The sequence below is a fragment of the Exophiala viscosa genome, assembly GCF_022695815.1.
Source record: "Exophiala viscosa unplaced genomic scaffold EDD37scaffold_11, whole genome shotgun sequence".
Taxonomy (NCBI): domain Eukaryota; kingdom Fungi; phylum Ascomycota; class Eurotiomycetes; order Chaetothyriales; family Herpotrichiellaceae; genus Exophiala; species Exophiala viscosa.
The window spans coordinates 406,867-424,568 of record NW_026944363.1 but is presented as its reverse complement, the minus strand read 5'-3'; the positions used below and the strand labels follow the sequence as shown (position 1 = coordinate 424,568).

The following is a 17,702-nucleotide window of genomic DNA, read 5'->3' as shown; positions in this document are numbered from 1 at the left end:
CACGCACCACCACCTGGTTGGTGTCACTCTTCTCCCTGTGTCTCTTGCTGTAACATCTAGTCAATTCTTTGTCATTCTTTCCAACTCTCTCACATCGACACTCTCGTTAACGATTGCTGTACAATTCACCTGAAGGGGTTGATACCTCCATTGGACCTTGCACTTCTGACCTGTGCAGACCTCTTGTTTGGAGCAGTCATCAGTCGATCTTCGACGCACGCCAACGTCACTCACTGTCTCCAGAACCCAGGGTGAAAAGGCGTTCAGAATGTCAAATGAAGATGCAACTGAATCGGCTCCGTCGTCTCGAGGGTCGTCAGAAGTGTCCGAATCTCAACAGAACAGTACAACCAGAAAGACCAGTTCTGCAAAGAAGTCCTCCAAGGTGTCTAAACCTCGACTGACGGCTTCCCAAAAGAACTTCAACCACAAAGATGCTGAGAACAAGCGTAGAACCGCCATCCGGGAGCGCTTCACCGAGTTATCGCACATGGTTCCGGGGGCCATGGGCCAAGAACGTAGTGAACAAGTCATGCTCGGCAAGACCGCTGATTACCTCAAGGACATGTTACTTGAGCAACGGAGGCTGGAAGCGTTGGCCGACGATCAAGGAATCCAAATGGATGAGGCTGGAAGACTGAGGGATGACGATTTGGGAGGACAACAATGGAGGGGCCGAAACATGGAGCAATACGAAGCCAGTAAGCTCAAACAGGAATCTGGAAAGGGACAGAATTCCGGCAATGATGATAATGATTGATACGTCGATCAATACCTCTCCTAGCATGGAGGGACTGTCGCCAATGGTTCATTCTATGCACGCTGAGTCCTAACAACAATTGAGGACGTCCAAGCCATGCCGTATTTGAGTGGACGAGTACCAAAAGAACAAGGGCTGTTGATGATGATGATATCGCGAAGACTTAATGTGACAACAAGGCTGTTCTACCGCACCTCTTTTGGAAGACTGCCCACCGCTATTCGAGCAGTGACTGAAAGTCTTTTCGCCGCACCTCCAAAACAAATACACCACTTCACTTCGAACGGGCGGTTCAATCAAAAAAGATCAAACCAAATCCTTCTCAGAGTATCAATGGCTTGACTCGTCATTGTCATCAAAACATGTCTGCTCGGAGAGAGCCTTTTGAATCTCCTGACAGCGCCATCTTCCCTCGGCCTTTGAGGCCAACGGGTCTTCGCACCAGGGAAAGAACTCCTCAAAGTCATTCTCATACTGATCAGCCTAAGCTCAACCCTGACTCTGTCATTTCCTCGAACTCGACACGAAATACAGCCAGTCCAATTACACCCATGATTGTACCATTGTTTGAATCACCAAACGCTGCAGATCGTAAGGAGAAGAGACGAGGTTGGGTTGGCGGTTCCTCAAAGCGTTTGAGGTTTTCAAAACTGAGAGAGAAGCCGAGCTTCTCGAGGGAGCGCAAGAAGATGGAGCTCAATACAGACGCCGTTCCACAGGGCACCCCTCGAAAACTCATTGTAAGCCATGTAGCCCATTTCCATGTGACCCTACCACTAAATCCAGAATTTCAGATTCGATCACGATTTGCCGCAGATGGTGGAGAGGTCAGACTCCCACCTCAGAAACACGATCCTATCGACCGTTCCAGCCCTAGTACTAGCCCGAAGGATAAGCCATTGCCCAGCCTTCCCATAGCGACGGTCAAGGTCAAATCTCCTGTTCGAAGATCTCTCATCGACTGTCAAGAACGTCCGCTTCGACGCTCAGTGTCGCCGCCAGACGGAGGTCCCGTAAAAGAAGAAGAATGGCCGACAATCGAACCCTCAAAACATGATGAGATGCCCGTGTTTGAGCATTCGCAATCGCCAGTCAAGCCTAGCCTGGGTGAAAGCTTCATCGAAGGCATGCGAGGACTGCACCTGGACGACAAGGAGAAGGGAAACGTGGAGCCAGATAAAAAGAATCATGTCGATGAGTTTGAGTCTACGACGAGCTATGAAAAGGCTGCGCCCAGTGTCCCTGGCAGTGAGGCACAGTCTGTGTCGGTCGTCACTTCTACTCGTCCCTTATCCTCGAGCCAACTTCCAAAGCCACGCGATTCAATGCTTCAGTCCCTTGCTCGCTATAACGACGTTCCTGTCATACGGCAAACAAAGACGTCAAGATTGCGTCTGCGTCCCTCCGTAGGCCAGAGAACATGGGACTCCGGCGAAAAGAAGCCCGACGACTACAATCAATTGGGCTCCATTCGTGAAAGCTTACCATCACCCCCTGTGCGGAAGTTCAGTCACACCACAGCAGGTGGTCCCGTACGTTCGAATTCTCGTGGCCGCCTTGGAGTGACGCCTCGTGGGTCACCGTACACTATTCCGTCCCCATTGATCAGACGGCGAGACACTGCTCAACTCAACCACGATTCAGAGAGGCACCCCGGACGTGATTCAACGCACAAGACCGGAGACGCCAATAGACTACCCGTTCCCCATGCATACAGATATCAGGGTGACGTGTGCAGAAAGACATTCCGTGAAAGTTCACTTCCGGTACCAAGCCACATGCTTCATCCAGAGTCAGAATCGGACGACTTGATGGTGGCCTTGAGCCAGCAAGATGTACCACATCTGCCGGTTGATATCATCGACAACAGCGACAAGAGTGAAAATGCGGACGAAGCTCGAAGACCTACTCCACTGGGTGCAGGTGACGCAAATGGCAACGACGAGGGCATGCAACACGTGCACACTGCACATGAGCATTACCTCGATGTTCAAGAAGTGCTATCCACGCCTGCTCCGACCGATGATGAGTCAATCATCGGAAGCGACGACTCAGGGCTCACAGTGCACGGCTACGATGCATTCGGTGGATATCGAGTCAAACAACTCGGCAATCGCCACATGGATGGACCAACACTACGCATCGCGGACTCGGCTAGTCGTATCCTCCTGGGCAATGAAACAGGAGGCAGTCCTTTGGCAGCTCGCGACATCAATCTTGGTATCAAACACAAGACAAGTGCACCGAGTCTTCGTGAGGCTCCACATGTGAAAGCAGAGGTTCGACGCTCAAGTGCCATCTTTACACGCCCGTTGTCATTCGCAAGAAGCCTCACAGATCGGTCTCCAGCTCCGTTCAAGAACTTCGAAGAAGATGAAGACTCTCACGGCCTGCTCGGGAACAACAAGACCGCCGCGGAAAGTGCACCTGCAGAATTACCAGGTAGTGATGTGGTGTGGGAAACCACGTCAGTCGTCGAATCGAAGACAAGTCTGGCCAATTGGGAAGCATCACGTCGAGTATCGTCTGAATATCGGAGCAGCCCTGCTTGCGCCAAAGGCGACTGGCCTGGCAAGGATTTTGCTGACCTCAACATTTGCCCCGACTCACCAACACGTCGTCAACGCAAAGGGATAGACTGTTCTCAGACCGATGGCGTAGCAGTCAAACGCACTGCAAGTCCGGCATCTGTTCCTTCAAGGCCTTCAACAATAGTTAGCCACGCTCCACCAAGCAAAGAAGTTGCACCTTGGCTGTTCCAAGAACCCAACGACGTGAGCGCCAAACAAGAAAAGCTCTCGGGCGTGGCTCTTGGCAACAACGTCGATAGCTCCGGGCATGTTGTGCAAGAAGCTGCACCAAGTATGACCTTTCCACCTCGAAATTCCTCGAGGAAACCCAAGCCACCACCAATTGTGGTTTCACCCCCGGCTCCAACTCTATCGGTCAACTTCTTCCCACAACAAGCTTCCAAGGCGTATGGAATTCGGCCGGAGACTATTCAGAAACCCAACAATGTGAAGACGTTTGCTCAAAGCGTCAGTCCCCATACGGATTCCTCCAAGGCTCAAAAGGTCTGGGGAAAACCTTCCTATACGCCGTCGTCAAGCAGCAGGAAGGTAATTTCCAATATCAGAGGGCTCTTTCATAAGCGTTCGACAGAGTCAACTATGCACACCAACAGTGCTGGCAGCCAAGGCTCTGTGCGTCGCAAACCAGTACCAGAGAACAAATCGGCGAATCCGTTGACATCGGCCCAGTCAGGCACAGAGCGCGCTGAGCCCAATCGCTTGTTTCATAATCCTAACAGAAGAGGTACACGCAAAGCAATTCCGAATCCTTTCATCAGCCCTACGACTCCGTTCACCGCAACTGTCCCACCGGATCCACATCCTGAAGTCAAGTCATCGCCTTTGCCTGTGCTGTCAGCTCAATCTCCAACAACTCCGGTGACACCATCTCTTTCGAATGCGACAACCCTGACACACGCCCTGCTTGACCTCGCGCATGTCGAGATTGATACTCAGCGTAAGAAGCATCTCATACAGCTTTCAAAATGTATGGTGGAAGTCGTCAGCGCTGCTAGAGATGCCGAGAAGGCCATGGAGAAAGCGAGGATGGAGGCGGCGCGCGCGGAGGTCGGTTGGTTGAAGGTTCAGAAAGAAGTCGCTACGATGGAAGGTCTCGTGAACAAGGTTCTTGAGCAGTACGGTCATAAGTGAGGGAGCGGATTCGGTGTCTGGGATGTTTGCACGTCTGAGATTGGTCAGACATTTACTATGTGAACATGCAGCGAGTGAGCAGGTTTTGGCTTCTTGGATGAAGACATCGAAAAGTTAATGAGCTCCTGGATATTGGATTTGTGGGATCAGAAGATGTTGTGCGTATGCCTACGGTCTAGGGCTGGTGCTCACTCAAGGACTTTGGCCGACTGGAACAATGGTCTCTAGAAATGGCCCTTCAGGAGAAGTGTGTGCTCAGTTGACTTATGTAGAGGTAATATGACGCGTCCTGCAGTATTGAGATTGATCTTCAAGCATTCAAACATGACCCACCACTGATCAACTATCCCCGCTACATGCCAACGCTCTACGACTAGCCTAAACTGCAATCTGCATCGCTCGTGCCCGTGCGACAGCGGCATCCCTGGCCAGGTTCTCCTGAACCCAGTCGTAGTCTGGGTCATCAGGTGAGACAGTCTCAGCGTACATAGGGTACACGCCGTCGATATTATCTGCCCCGACGAGCTCTGCCAGGATCATGGGAGTCGCGGACAGCGGCCCGGGTACCGTCGTCGTCGTCCAGTCTGTCACCGTGGCAGTCAAGGTAAATGTACTTGCGGTGGCTGCTGTCGGGATCAACGCCGATGCAGCGGATGCAGCGAGCTGTTCTACGGCCCTGAAGCCCTTGGTTGGAGCGTGCTTGAGCCATGAAGCAAGACCATTGACGTGACGCTGGGCCTCAGACACAGACTGGCCCAGACTGGCCTTGAAATGGGTGGCCATTTCGGATATATCGTTTGTCGACGTCGGTATGAGACCGTGATGATGAGCCGCCGCAAGGGCGCCAGCGCCGAGACTCAGCGCGGCAATCCATTCGAGAGGTCGGTAGTACCTGATCGTGTTGATACTGGTAACCCCAAAGTCCTGGATGATGGTGGTCAGGCCTTGGGCCCGACGGGCGGCGTCGACGGCTTCGGCTAGACTCCCATGGACTGTAGCGTCGTTGTTATTGCCCAGATCTGGGAATTGTATTCTTGGACGCCTGGCTGGAGCCCATGCGCAGTAGACGTTTGGTGGTGCTACACGAGGGTAGTACGTTACGAAGGAGCCGCGCTCGGGCTTGGGAGCCTCGTTGCCGTATGTATCCGTATCAATGTTGGGGTACTTGTGGTTCTTGACCCCCGTTGCAGTCCATTCTGCGAGCTGGCGGCCCCATTCTGTTCCGTCTGGTTGAGGAGTGGCAGCAGCGGCAGCGGCCGCAAGCTCAGGAGTCTTCTGTTGATCGGCGGGTAGGACAGGGAAGATTTGGTCTTCGTAGTCTTCCCACCTGAATTCCGTGCCTTCGGGCAGCACTTTCTGCTTGTTGCGTTGGAAAGTCTCCATGTCAAGACGATCGGGTCCACGAGGCTTGACGGCCTCGAGTCGGCCCCAGCACGTCATTTTGATTTCTAGTCTTCTTGGACCTCGTGCCGGTCGAGTCATCTGGCAGTAAGGGGCATTAACGCAGATATAGTCGTCTTTTTGATCCTCGCAGAGTTCTGTGCCTCTGGGAACGTGTGGTGCAAAACGCACGATAGTCCCGTCGATGCCGGCCATGCGGATCGAAGTTGACACGCCGGCCATGAGCTTGATCAGCTCAACGAGAGACTTGAAAAGTTGCATACGGACATCATTTCCTGCCGGGAGGAGCGGCCTGATTTGCTTCATCAATTGTCTCGCCAGCTGGATCGAAGCAGCCTCGACGCTTTCAGCGTACGTGTTTGGGGTACCATCCATTTTCCACGGTGCCGATTCGAGGTATGCTGCCCTTTGTTTGTTGCGGACAATGCCGTCGTAGTGCATATACTTGTGGTCGATGGCTTGTAAAGAGTCGATGGCGGTTCCAGGCAGACCAAACCCTGGGATCTTGAAGATGCGCTGCTTGAACCATTCGCCCAAGATGCCGTGGATGAGTGATTGGCGGTGTTCTGGTTTCGTGAAGAAGTCGCGCCATCCGCAGTGGCTGGCGTCGGCAAGATATTGAGTGATCAAAAAGAGGGAGCGATACTTGTCTCCGAAGGCATGCATAGGCCAGGCAGCTTTCTCCTCATCTGTCAGATGGAAGCTGAAATACTGCAGGGCGAAGTTGAAGCTTCTTTCTTGCAAGCGGCAGAAGACAGCCGTTATCTCATCCAGTTTCAATGGCCTCGGGTTCATCGCTACCCCATCCAAGATCTTGTCGGCGTCGTGGGTTGTGAAATATCTTCTGCTTTGGTCCTCAGGTTGTTCCGCTTGTCGTTCTTCATTGGCACTTGTTGACTGATCCGACTCAGCGGAGGGTGGGCGAAATGAGTTGCTTGATCGCCGGCGTTTGGGAGAAGGACTTGCGTTATCTTCTCCAGCAGGGCGCTTTGGTGTGGGAGTCCGCGGCGAACGGTTCAGCGGAGGCGTCCGTACGGAACCAAGGCTAGACGAATTACTTGGTGATGCCGCGCCCGTGGCTGAAGACGATCGTGTCGGGTTGGCTCTGATCGTAGGAGCCTGGTGCAAACCTCGAAGTGGGGTCACAGGACGTGAGGCTGTCGGGCTCGAAGAAAGCCGAGAAGACCTAATGGAGCGCGAAGAGGTAGTCTCCTCGGAACTATGAGTAGAGGGAGAAGTAACATCGCCAGTCTGTTCAGCAGGCGTCGGTGTAGTCTCCCTGGCTCCTTTATCGTCTGCCGCACTGGGTTCCTCTGGCGAGAAGGTGACCGTTTTCTTGGTTTTGGCGGACTGTGCGTTCTTCTTCTTCAGCACCTTGCGAGGTGTTCGACCAGCATACGATTTTCGTGTCGGCGTGCCTGGCCTGCCGGATACTGTTGCTGTCGTAGCGGAGTCTGGTGGGCTCGTTCTCCTGTATGGCGAGGCTCTTGTGAGCCGTTTAGCTATGGGTAAGTCCGACATGTTTCAGCGAGAGAGTACGTAAGCCTCAGCACAAAATGTAAGGGACACTTCGAGTCTTCGACAGGGTGAGAAGGAGGAGATCAAGCATAAACCGAGAACGAAAGCAAAACTCGCAAGAGACATAGGGGGCCATATATTGTGGGCATTGGGACTGATGGATGAATGCAGTATGAGAGGCACGAAACGGCAAAAGGAACAATGAAAGCGTTGTTGGAAGCCCGTTTGCGTTGATAAGCATATATTTTGTCATTGTTGTTGATTGTGCCGCTACCGTTGCTTTTGTAGACTCGTCTTCAAGCAAAGAGTTGGCAAGACTCATTGGAGAGCCTTTCTTAAAAGTTCCGAACGACCAGAGACATGATAGTGGTGGCACTTTTGTTCTAGAGCTTGGACGCCGATTCCTCATTCCTGGCAAGAGTTAGTCGGTGAATTCGTTCATCAGTGGCTTTTGACATGCCCTCACAGATGTGCGATGACTTCAATCTCGACCTGACGAAGGTTAGCATTTTCGATTTGGAAACTCTAGCTGAGGGGAACGTACATCGGTCTTGCCTGGGAGTTCCTTGACGCAGACGCAGGTACGTGCTGGCTTGGGATCCGGGATGGTTGCGAGGACTGCTTTCGGTCAGTAGACTGGAATGTGGTTACTCCGGATGAGGATGGGTTGTACGCACAGACGTTGTTCATAGCAGCATAGTCGGCCATATCCGTCAAGTAGATGTTCATCTTGACGATGTTTTGGAGACTGCTTCCGGCCTCCTCGAGGACATTCTTGATGTTCTCGAAGACTTGTGTCTATTGCGTTTTAGTCGCTAATCACATTACCACGTTGGAGGTTGATGTTACCGTTCGGTCTGCCACAGAGCCTTCAACGACCTTCATGGTTGACGGGTCAATACCGACGTTTCCAGAGCAGTAGACAGTTCCATTGTGGACGATGGCTTGACTGAACAAAGGAGACTTGATGCCCTTTTCGGAGGTGATGGGTTGTTTGGGTGCCATTGTTGTGAGTTAAACGTGTAGCTGGACAATTGACAGTTTCGAATGATCAGAAAGAAGAAGGATCCCAACGGCTTTTTGAATGCGAGTTGAGGTGGACACAGTTGGTGGATATATAAAGTAAGATAGACGGATACTCACGCCCTCTGACGGAGAAGAGCGACAGGGTCACTGTCGGCCGCACCGAGAAGACTTCAACAAATCCGAAATCAGATATCGAAAGGTGTAGTCTGGTACGTGGATATTTTCTCATCAGTCATTCTAATCATCAAACAACCTCAACTCAACACTACCTGATTACAGGATCAAATCCAGCCGAGCTTCACCATCCACTGCACCTTCTGTGGTGGTGGTGATGATGGTGATGGTGGCATCTCCTCATATCCCGTTCATGCTGCCGAATAATATCATCTTCGACTACCCGAGCATGTCTCCTGTTATCGTCCTCGCGGAACCTTTCCAAACGTTCGTGCAGCGAGATCTCATTACGTAGGTCACCGAGACGTCCTCCAGGGTCAACAATGCCACCTCGCATGTTGTCCTCATACGTGTTGATATGGTCCCTATATCGACCATCGATCACATTGATCTGCTGGGTGATTTGGTTGATGTTGTCTCTATGCTGTTGTGCCCTCGTCTCCTCCCTCTGTTGCAGAGCCTCAGCTATGATTGGATTCCTCGCGTCGTAAGGCATCGGGTTCTGCCCAGGGAGCGCACCATTCCCTCCACCTTCAGGGTAGTACCGCCAGTTCGGATCTCCTGGCCCGCGCTCCCTGAAGCCTGCATATTGCATGGGGACCTGGTCGTCGTCGTCGAGGTATATAATGGGTATTCTGTGTCTCTCGAATTGAGCATCCGGGTCGATGCCCACCGCTCTAAAGAATGCTTGGACTCGTCGTGGATTCCGGCCGGAATAATATTCATTGGTAGGAACCCAGTGAGTTCTCTTACACGGGCCCCAGCCTCTGGTGACCGGGACTCGTCGACGTCCATAATACCACTCATCGTCAGCCATGTTGGAGAGCGAAGTGACAAAGAATGAACCGAGCATGAGCACCGTTGAGGTACGGATTGTCCTATGCTAGTTGTTACAGGAGATTAAGTACTCTTCACACTCATAGCTGATCCTGATCTGATGTACCACAAAACTTTGCCCAAAGCCATGTTACACCAGCGGTACAATGCAGCCATCTTCCCAGCAACCAATGAAATTCCATTCAGCACAATTCACAGTCGATGGCAGCACCCTGGAAACCTTCTCCATTCCGTTTCGCCCAATCGGCAGCCCTTCCACTTGATCAAAAAGTCCTTCGTGCAACATTCCAGTCTGTCTGCGGTCAACCTGAGGGCAGGCTTTCCGGTACCCATCGCAGCAAACCCAATACATCGTTCAGCTGTGGCGGTCTGTTCCACGGTCAGTACATCTGGCATCCGTGTGGAAGCCCGGTTTTACTATGTTTGTTCGAGATGTTTCATACTGCGTTGATCAACATCATCCACTTTAGAGTCTCCCCAGCCTCCTCCGGAGTGCTTCGAGTCTATCATCAAGCTCCTGACAAGACATGCTTGAGTAATCATCCGCACAGCATGAATAGTCATCAGCACAGCATGAATACTCGTCCCTACTTGGCGGTCTGCCTGAGCCTCCTGACATATACGCAGTGTTGTGGGTGTCGAAAGAGTCGCGATATCTCGAAGACGAGCCTCTTGTGAAGCTTGGGGGTGGCGATGGTCTTCGTGATGGTCTTGTGGGTGGTGGTGGCGAACGCCCTAGTCCTCCAGACATGTACGGGCCGCCACGGTTGTCGAAGGAGGATTCGCGATATCTCGAAGACGGACCTCTTCTGAAGCTTGGAGGTGGTGAGGATCTTCTTGATCTTGCGGGTGGTGAGTGTCGTCGTGAGCCGCTTGAGCTGGGTAGTGTCCATACTCTTGAGCTTACCGAGCTTGGGGGTGATGGATATCGTTGTGTGCCTCTTGTGCTTCGGGGTGGTGAGTGTCGTCGTGTGCTTCTTGAGACGGGTGGTGGTGAGTATGGTCTTGAAGCTCTGGTGGTGGGAGGCGGAGAGTATCTGCGTGATCTTGGTGGTGAAGCGTATCTTCGTGAGCTCGGGGGTGGTGAGTATCTTCGTGAGCTTGAGGGTGGTGGGTATCTACTCTCCGAAGGGCGGGAGTAGTGGGGCAGAGAGTGTGGACTGGTTCTTGTGTACGAGTATTCAACGTATCCTGGATTTGACATTTGATCTCTCAAGTACTGCCCAAAGGATGTCGCATTGGTGTCGATGGTGTGGAAAGGAAAAGGCAAAGGCATGGTGCAGAAAGCCGCAGGTCTTGATACCTGGATTGCAGGATGTTGACTGTGAGAATCAGACAAGGATATCGATGATGATGGTGGTGGTAGTGTTGGTAAAGTGTGGAAGAAGAAAGCTTCAGGCTGATCTGAAAGATATTTATGTCCATTTGTTGTGACGGTCGATATCACTGCCTGAGACGATGAGTGAAGCCCACTGTTGGGCATGATGACAGTAAACAATCATAGTCTTCAACAAACCTCAGTGCAAATGGTAGAAGTGAAGCACAGATCTCCGTCACTCATTATGCATTAGAGCCATTCAGCCTCGCTGCTGTCTTCAGATAGCTGAGATAGAGGGGATGCAGTTATTCCTAGCAAACAGAGTTCGACTCTCGAAGGCCCATCGCATGCCACAGTGCCTTTAAACCTACCAGCTCCAATCCCGTTATATGCTCGTTCTAAACCTCCATCTTCTTTTCCAAACTGGCCTTGTTCTCTTCTTCCTGTTCCGTAGTCTTGGAGATATTGCTCCATGACCTGATCTTGTGACCATAGAGGTAGAAGACGACCGGAATGGGTATCATGACAGCAGCAAGGCATCCAAGCAGTGTGCCGGCCCACTGAATGCCCAAGTTGTTGAACGTCTGAGTGGCAAAGAGAGGAAAACCTGCACCAAAGAAGGATCGAAGCAGTGAATTCGCCGCGATGGCTGATGCGGCACTGGAGCAGAGTATTAGCTAGGTTCGAAAAGCCAACAACTGTGCCAACTTACAACATGAGGTATGTATCGATTAGGTAGTTGAAGCACTGCAGGAATATGCACAAGACGCCAAAGCCGGTCACGACGCCGCTGGCTGTAGGAGCCATCCAGTGGATGTCTTTGGAGAAGCCTGTCCATCCTAACCTAAAAGAGGAGATATCAGCACAGGGAAGCTCTCCCGGAGGAAGGAAGGCTCACCAGAAGAGCCCAATACTGAAGCAGACGGCGCCAACAATGGCCGGCGGAAGGCGCCACTCTGGAATTTGCACGCCATGATTCCTTTGTAGTTTCTTCTTGTACTGTATCTGGTCGATCATGATATAAATGCCGCCGCACAGCTGGCCTATAATGAGCCCAATGAACGGCAATCCACCAACACCGAGGCTCATGCCGTGGACACCCGAAAAAATGAGTGGGTAGGCGCTCAGAAACAGATATATCAGGCCGTAGATGAATGACATATACAAGGTGATAAGGAAGACAATGGGCTCGGTGCATAAGAGTCGAATAGGCCGCATAAAGTTGTTGTTGATCAGTTCGGCCATGTCAACTTCGATCTCCTCCTGCTTGGCATGGATGGCAAAGTTCTTGGTCTCGCGCCTGATGTGACCAGCCTTTGTGACGAGAATGGTCGGAGGGTACGTCTCGTGCGTGAACAGCATCAAGAAAGTGCCGAGCCAGCCCATGATGCTAGCAATGTACATGGTCCAACGCCAATGGAGGTGGCTCTCTGTGATGAAGCCCCCCGTAAAAGGACTTGCGAATGGGCCAACGAAGACCGCCATAGCGAACGCGGTGATCGCAATGCCACGCTGGCTGTCGTCGTACATATCGGCAAAGCAGGCAGGCACTATCGCAAGTGGGCCGGCGGCGAAGAAGCCACTGAAAAATCGGGTGAGCATGAGGGTCTGGTAGTCCTTCGCGGTTGCGGCAGCCACGGCAAATAGCGAAAACCCGAACATGGCGACTAGTAGAGGGTTCTTGCGACCCAGAATCTCTGACAAGGGTCCCCAAAGGATAGGGCCAAAGGCGAAGCCCAGTACGTACAATGAGAGTCCCAGGACGCCGACTTCGGTACTGACGTGAAACTCGTGCGATACTTGACCGATGGCGGGTGAGTAGATGGCTGAAGCGAAGGACGCCAAGAAGGTGATATATGAGAGGATGATGGACATGATGATTCTATGAAGAGGTCAACATTAGACTCTAACAGGCAACGGACAAGGTGTGTTTATACTTTGTCCCAAAAGCCCAGTTCTGCGGATGTTCTGGGTCATCAACTCCATCAAACTCGACGATGAACTCCTCTTTGTCGTCGATCGGAGGAAGGGGTTTACCTGCTCCGAGTGTTGTAACTGTGGTGACGGTGGCAGTTGATCGTCGTCGTGTACCTGCAGACGGTCGACGGCCAAGTATTTGTTGATGCTGCGTTCGTTGTCGGCTGATCCGATCCACCTCGACAGGGTGCAGTCCACGTTGAGACTGTTGGGACTTGTACGTTGCATACTGGAAAGAGCATCAGTCATAGTCCTAAACCAATAGTGGAAAGTCATACCGTGTCCGCGTGAGTTAGTTGATTGTGGGATCTGGTCTGTGGTGCAGATGGGGTTGAATGTGACCAGTCTCTCTCAATGTCGGGACCATGCGTGGCAATGTATGATAGTGTGTCTGATCGGTTGACATTGGCATCAACTTCGGCACGAATGAGATCTCTGCTAAGCGGGTCCATGCTTGCTATTGTATCTTCTGTAGCTGTTCTGCTATTGCTTGTGTTTGGTAAGTAGCATCAATGGCCAGCATCTCGCCTAATATATATGCCTGCAAAGCTTGCTTCCCTACCGGAGGTCTCGGCCACATTGTGCTCATCTTCAGATGCTGCGCCAGTGTCAAAGAGCGAAAAACCTACCAGAGAGGACTTTGGATGGATCGAAACAAGGGGGCTGCTGTTACGGCAGTACAGACGATTCATTTTCCGGGTTTGTGCCGACGAATAGTCATTCTTGAATCTGAAGGTTTCTGGTTGTCGGACGTATTTGGAAGTAGTACTTGGAACTAAGAGTCGATAGGATGAAGGCGGAATGTATCAAATTCTGCGAGTAGCTTTGTCAGATTGCACTTGGTCAACGTTATGAGCGGATAAGAGGCCTGCAATGGCGGAAGAAGCCCCTATCACCCCTGTCCTCGACGTCATTTTTCTAGAGTGCGGAATCGAGGTCGCGCTCGGTCTCAAAATGTCCGAGAATGAAAACACCCTTCAATGCTCGTCCTCGGAATCAATGTTAGACTCTCACATGGCTTTCCATGAGGCTTTTGACCGCGATACGGCCAGCGAGTGACGTATGCGACTCTCAGCTGGAACATGTCGCATACCCGAGAGCCTGAAGTTGGGTAGTTTGCGGGCAGACACAATGTCAATCAAGGCCATCTTCTACAGCAAGTTTGATCCTCAGGAAGGTGCTTGATACTCTACCATTCACTCTGCAGTACATCATCTGATAAGTTTGCAGGCCCCAAGATCCTTCACCAAGTGCCCGAGGACTCGATTCTGACGACCTCCGAACTTGCCGCCTCCAATGGCCCTACCTCGACCTCTTCATCAACTCCCCTCCTGTCCTTCTCTACCATATCGCGCTTCTTGATCCCTCGCCAGTCTCTGTGTGGAAACCTGATATCGTTGTCGCCGCCTCCTCTCACACCCAACACACCACCTACGTTGGTCCTATCTCATCCTATTTGTTTGACATCTCCACACTATCCACGGAATGAATTTATTTTCAATTTTGCCCTGGTGTTGGGCGACCCCTCTACTACAGATGTTACGTCTTACAAGTCCGTCGTCAAGAAATTGGCACACTTGATGCGCAGTCTCGAAGAGCAGTCAAGGTTTCTGAGTGATGATACTGCACCACCGAATTCCGGCAAGATATACAGTCTGTGCGAAATGCTGATGGAAGATTTGAATAACTACTGTGAATGTATGATACCCATCGACGAATTGAACACCCTGAACATCAAGCTATTTCCCACTTTGCCAAACCCTGCCAGTGTAATGCCATGGCACGTACCCTTGTTCACGGTGAGGATTGAGACAATGGTAGACGAGAACTGGGACTTGACCCTGCTCCGAATAATACCATATATCAACGGAGTCAACAGCGTCAAAAGAATCGCCATGCTGGCAGACGCCGATGTCAAACTCACCAAGAAATGCATCAAACATCTATTGTTCTACGGATGTGTTCTACTCCTCGACATATTCGGCTTCAACGCAATCTACGCGCCGACAGCTGAATTCTCCAACATGATCACCAAGGATGTTGAGATGCAGAAAGAATGTGCTCGATATGTCAACACAGCATTTGCTCCTTCCGCACAAGAAGAAGCCATTATCGACAGTGCGACCGACCGAAGGACAAGCGGACTCACATTGGCAACTTTGCAAGACGAGGACATCTGGCCACTGACGGGCAAGGGTGATCCAATTGATGGAGTGGGAATTGTTCAGCTGTTCGCCAATCTGAGGCAAGGTCAGACCGTACGAGAATGGTACGCCCAGAACACCAACATGCTCGCCAATATCGACATGCGCCGATTTATCACCTTCGGGGTCATAAAAGGGTTTTTGTATCGTGTGCATCGATACGCCATCAGGACGAATAAGGCCACTGCAACACATGGTTACCATGCTGAGAACGGTACCGAGCAGCTCACAAAGAGCATGTCGAGCGAACGAAACCTGACTGAGGAGTCGTCTCGGGGCAAGAAGAAGCATTTTCGAGATGCGTCTGGGAAGGGCGACAGTGATCGTCATCTTAACGCGAGGATTATCGAGTTTCTCGACGGGAGCCATTGCTTTGATGAGATTTGCACCGAGCTCGAAATCAGTGAAAAGGAATTGATCGACCGGCTGAAGAGTCGAGATATCGGTGAGGCAGTCATAATCTGCAGGTAGCAGTAATCATCCGTGTCGCAGTTCCCTCTGTAGAGGATCTGCCTTGAAGATGACCGCCGATACAGAACTCGAGACGTTTCGACGCCGTGAAGGGGGGAAACTTTCGTTGGACCATGCCTAAAAGGGCCTCGAAAGACGTCATTTTAGGCGTCCTAAACTAGACATTTCATATACTGTGTATGCGAAATTTTGACCTAATTTGACGCGCGAGCGTCGCAGGGGAGGATGGCCGAGTGGTTTAAGGCGGCAGATTTAAGTCATTATATTGCTTAAAATCCTCTGCTTTCCGTAAGGAAGCGTGGGTTCGAACCCCACTCCTGTATGTCTCGTTCATGCCGCGTATATAACTTTTCTGATCATTTATAGCTCATTTACCGTTTTCGGTCTTCTTTTTTTCGTTTTTTTCGGTATGGTAGAGCAAAAAGCTTGGCTTGGATGGGCGGTGCTTGGCGGTGTAACGCGGACGAGAATTGGGTTGAGAGCGGAAACTAGCCTCGAATGGAGTTTCCCCCGCTCGATCACAGCCTTGTTGTCCATGATAGCCAACATTATCGAGATCAAACGACACCCTAGAACAATCAATCGCTGGTTGAAGCTGCACGTCATTGTCAGGGCCTCTGCTGAACCTGTCGTCTAGACTCTCATATCTCCAGTCTCACTGCTCAAGTTCAGAATATCCTTCTCATCTATTCCCCGGCCTCACTTTCTTTACCATAGGCAGTACGGATCGACCTCATCTATCTACCCAGCAACATCCTCGACCTTCGTCCCTCCATCCATCGCAACCTTTGCCGCCTCCCTCTTACCATCATCCTCGGCCTCGTCCTCGCCAAACAACTTCGATATAGCCTTGACAGTAGTATTCCCACCACTGAACACAATCCCTATATCCCACCCATCCTTCTCCATCCCAATCTGTTTTTGAGCAACCATCTCCCTAAACTCCTGGTTGAACAGCACAACAGCCAACGGCACACACCCACTCGGTTCAACCACGACTTTTAGCCTCTCCAACACCAACCTCATCGCCATCTTAATCTGCTCCTCGCTCACGGCAAACACACCCTCCAATTTCCGTCTATCACTCAGAACTTCCCAATTCCTGAATCCAACAGGCGTCCTAAGTCCATCAGCAATAGTCAACGTAGAAACATGCTCAATCCTCTTCCCCTCAAGCAGTCCGCGCCGTCCATCATCTCCGCCCTGAAAACTCGGTTCCGCACCAAAGACTAACGTCTCTTTATCACTGAACCACGTCGCAACACCAGATAACAACCCACCTCCACCAAGAGGCGTCATCACTGCGTCAAGCTTGCTGTTCCCGATCTGCTCCTCAAGCTCTAAACCAACAGTGCCCTGTCCCAGAATGATATCAGGGTGATCATATGGCGGGACCAGAATCGCGCCGTGCTCTTCGATCACATCTGCTACAACGGCCTCTCGTTCCTGAGACGTCGAACCAGAAAAGATCACGTTCGAAGTATATAGTTTCGTGCCCGCGATTTTCGAGGGCGTGCTGATCTTCGGCATCACGATGTACGACGGGATATTGAATGTTGAGGCCGCTAGGGCGAGTGCTTGTGCGTGGTTTCCTAGCTCAGGATCAGCACCACTGAAAATACGATATGAGTCGTATAACATCTAATACCGACGCACAACACATGACGAACGAGACATAACAACGGGACATAACATACCACTACTATGCGTGACGACTCCCCGTCTCCTAACCTCTTCAACCCCCATCTCATCAATCAACCTCGTAACGGCGTGAAACCCGCCCCTCGCCTTGAACGCCCCGATCCTCTGAAAATTCTCACATTTGAAGTGCAGCCTGAACCTGGGCGTCGTCTCGCGGTTGACACTGGCCGCAGTCTCCTCAAACGTCGGCGGATTCTCAGACAAGAACGCTGCAGGATTGGGTGATGAGGCAATAGCATCGAGACTACTGGAGGTTATCACGGGTGTTTTGTGTATGTACGGCGTGATTTTCTGGTACGCGGTGGCGATTGATGAAGGGATCAGGGGCGGACATGTTGATGGGTCGGCCATCCTCTATTCAATTCTCAATGAGCTGGTGGATGGACTGACGACCTAAGTACGAGCAATGTCGTAGATGCTTTACCAGATGGCTTGATATAATCGAGTTGAAAGATAGATTCGTCAAGGCTTTTTCTTGTGGGGCTCAACTCCTATCGCGATGCAGACTTAAGCAAAGTGAAGGATGGGCGGCATCAAATCAGGAAAGCAAGCAAGCAATATACATATGATGAGCACGTTCAATATGGCAGTCA

The 17,702-nt window shown here is 51.4% G+C and overlaps 9 protein-coding genes across 9 annotated transcripts; 3 read left to right on the top strand and 6 right to left on the bottom strand.

Moving 5' to 3' along the window:
• EDD37DRAFT_138201 (uncharacterized protein) lies at window positions 1-999 on the top strand. Its single transcript, XM_062809514.1, has one exon. The coding sequence runs from the start codon at window positions 269-271 to the stop codon at window positions 758-760; it is 492 nt and encodes a 163-aa protein (XP_062666801.1). The 5' UTR covers window positions 1-268; the 3' UTR covers window positions 761-999.
• Window positions 942-4,671, top strand: EDD37DRAFT_137804 (uncharacterized protein). The gene is made up of 2 exons (XM_062809511.1): window positions 942-1,500; window positions 1,555-4,671. The coding sequence occupies exons 1-2, from the start codon at window positions 1,123-1,125 to the stop codon at window positions 4,480-4,482; spliced, it is 3,306 nt and encodes a 1,101-aa protein (XP_062666800.1). The 5' UTR covers window positions 942-1,122; the 3' UTR covers window positions 4,483-4,671.
• A 107-nt stretch (window positions 4,672-4,778) lies between these two features.
• On the bottom strand, window positions 4,779-6,211 carry EDD37DRAFT_639276 (uncharacterized protein). The gene has a single exon (XM_062817158.1). It carries the CDS (start codon window positions 6,187-6,189, stop codon window positions 4,861-4,863), a length of 1,329 nt encoding a protein of 442 aa, XP_062666799.1. The 5' UTR covers window positions 6,190-6,211; the 3' UTR covers window positions 4,779-4,860.
• Window positions 6,212-7,625: 1,414 nt separating this feature from the next.
• EDD37DRAFT_639274 (endoribonuclease L-PSP) lies at window positions 7,626-8,549 on the bottom strand. Its single transcript, XM_062817157.1, has 5 exons — window positions 8,251-8,549; window positions 8,079-8,199; window positions 7,946-8,019; window positions 7,862-7,893; window positions 7,626-7,812 (listed from the first exon to the last, which is right to left on the bottom strand). The coding sequence occupies exons 1-4, from the start codon at window positions 8,404-8,406 to the stop codon at window positions 7,864-7,866; spliced, it is 381 nt and encodes a 126-aa protein (XP_062666798.1). The 5' UTR covers window positions 8,407-8,549; the 3' UTR covers window positions 7,626-7,812; window positions 7,862-7,863.
• On the bottom strand, window positions 8,550-9,435 carry EDD37DRAFT_639271 (uncharacterized protein). Its single transcript, XM_062817156.1, has one exon. It carries the CDS (start codon window positions 9,416-9,418, stop codon window positions 8,726-8,728), a length of 693 nt encoding a protein of 230 aa, XP_062666797.1. The 5' UTR covers window positions 9,419-9,435; the 3' UTR covers window positions 8,550-8,725.
• A 461-nt stretch (window positions 9,436-9,896) lies between these two features.
• Window positions 9,897-11,232, bottom strand: EDD37DRAFT_137725 (uncharacterized protein). The gene has a single exon (XM_062809508.1). It carries the CDS (start codon window positions 10,919-10,921, stop codon window positions 9,905-9,907), a length of 1,017 nt encoding a protein of 338 aa, XP_062666796.1. The 5' UTR covers window positions 10,922-11,232; the 3' UTR covers window positions 9,897-9,904.
• Window positions 11,038-13,574, bottom strand: EDD37DRAFT_137728 (major facilitator superfamily domain-containing protein). The gene is made up of 5 exons (XM_062809509.1): window positions 13,012-13,574; window positions 12,694-12,962; window positions 11,655-12,638; window positions 11,469-11,600; window positions 11,038-11,416 (listed from the first exon to the last, which is right to left on the bottom strand). Exons 1-5 carry the CDS (start codon window positions 13,183-13,185, stop codon window positions 11,155-11,157), a joined length of 1,821 nt encoding a protein of 606 aa, XP_062666795.1. The 5' UTR covers window positions 13,186-13,574; the 3' UTR covers window positions 11,038-11,154.
• Window positions 13,575-13,714: 140 nt separating this feature from the next.
• On the top strand, window positions 13,715-15,822 carry EDD37DRAFT_639266 (nitrogen permease regulator 2). The gene is made up of 3 exons (XM_062817155.1): window positions 13,715-13,910; window positions 13,964-15,727; window positions 15,775-15,822. Exons 1-2 carry the CDS (start codon window positions 13,796-13,798, stop codon window positions 15,406-15,408), a joined length of 1,560 nt encoding a protein of 519 aa, XP_062666794.1. The 5' UTR covers window positions 13,715-13,795; the 3' UTR covers window positions 15,409-15,727; window positions 15,775-15,822.
• EDD37DRAFT_136974 (threonine dehydratase) lies at window positions 15,779-17,701 on the bottom strand. The gene is made up of 2 exons (XM_062809506.1): window positions 17,106-17,701; window positions 15,779-17,000 (listed from the first exon to the last, which is right to left on the bottom strand). The coding sequence occupies exons 1-2, from the start codon at window positions 17,458-17,460 to the stop codon at window positions 16,150-16,152; spliced, it is 1,206 nt and encodes a 401-aa protein (XP_062666793.1). The 5' UTR covers window positions 17,461-17,701; the 3' UTR covers window positions 15,779-16,149.
• Window position 17,702: the final 1 nt, after the last annotated feature.

Bases quoted from the DNA above. Each gene is read 5' to 3' on its own strand.
- EDD37DRAFT_138201 (XM_062809514.1), top strand. From the start codon at position 269: ATGTCAAATGAAGATGCAACTGAATCGGCTCCGTCGTCTCGAGGGTCG.
- EDD37DRAFT_137725 (XM_062809508.1), bottom strand. From the start codon at position 10,921: ATGCCCAACAGTGGGCTTCACTCATCGTCTCAGGCAGTGATATCGACC.
- EDD37DRAFT_639274 (XM_062817157.1), bottom strand. From the start codon at position 8,406: ATGGCACCCAAACAACCCATCACCTCCGAAAAGGGCATCAAGTCTCCT. The intron at 8,200-8,250 runs GTAACATCAACC...AAAACGCAATAG, and splicing joins GCTCTGTGGCAGACCGAACG to ACACAAGTCTTCGAGAACAT. The intron at 7,894-7,945 runs GTACGTTCCCCT...AACCTTCGTCAG, and splicing joins AACTCCCAGGCAAGACCGAT to GTCGAGATTGAAGTCATCGC.
- EDD37DRAFT_137804 (XM_062809511.1), top strand. From the start codon at position 1,123: ATGTCTGCTCGGAGAGAGCCTTTTGAATCTCCTGACAGCGCCATCTTC. The intron at 1,501-1,554 runs GTAAGCCATGTA...CCAGAATTTCAG, and splicing joins GCACCCCTCGAAAACTCATT to ATTCGATCACGATTTGCCGC.
- EDD37DRAFT_136974 (XM_062809506.1), bottom strand. From the start codon at position 17,460: ATGGCCGACCCATCAACATGTCCGCCCCTGATCCCTTCATCAATCGCC. The intron at 17,001-17,105 runs GTATGTTATGTC...ATCCTGAGCTAG, and splicing joins AGTCGTCACGCATAGTAGTG to GAAACCACGCACAAGCACTC.
- EDD37DRAFT_639271 (XM_062817156.1), bottom strand. From the start codon at position 9,418: ATGGCTGACGATGAGTGGTATTATGGACGTCGACGAGTCCCGGTCACC.
- EDD37DRAFT_639276 (XM_062817158.1), bottom strand. From the start codon at position 6,189: ATGAAGCAAATCAGGCCGCTCCTCCCGGCAGGAAATGATGTCCGTATG.
- EDD37DRAFT_639266 (XM_062817155.1), top strand. From the start codon at position 13,796: ATGCGACTCTCAGCTGGAACATGTCGCATACCCGAGAGCCTGAAGTTG. The intron at 13,911-13,963 runs GTGCTTGATACT...ATAAGTTTGCAG, and splicing joins CAAGTTTGATCCTCAGGAAG to GCCCCAAGATCCTTCACCAA.
- EDD37DRAFT_137728 (XM_062809509.1), bottom strand. From the start codon at position 13,185: ATGGACCCGCTTAGCAGAGATCTCATTCGTGCCGAAGTTGATGCCAAT. The intron at 12,639-12,693 runs GTATAAACACAC...ACCTCTTCATAG, and splicing joins AACTGGGCTTTTGGGACAAA to AATCATCATGTCCATCATCC. The intron at 11,601-11,654 runs GTGAGCCTTCCT...CTCCTCTTTTAG, and splicing joins TTCAGTATTGGGCTCTTCTG to GTTAGGATGGACAGGCTTCT.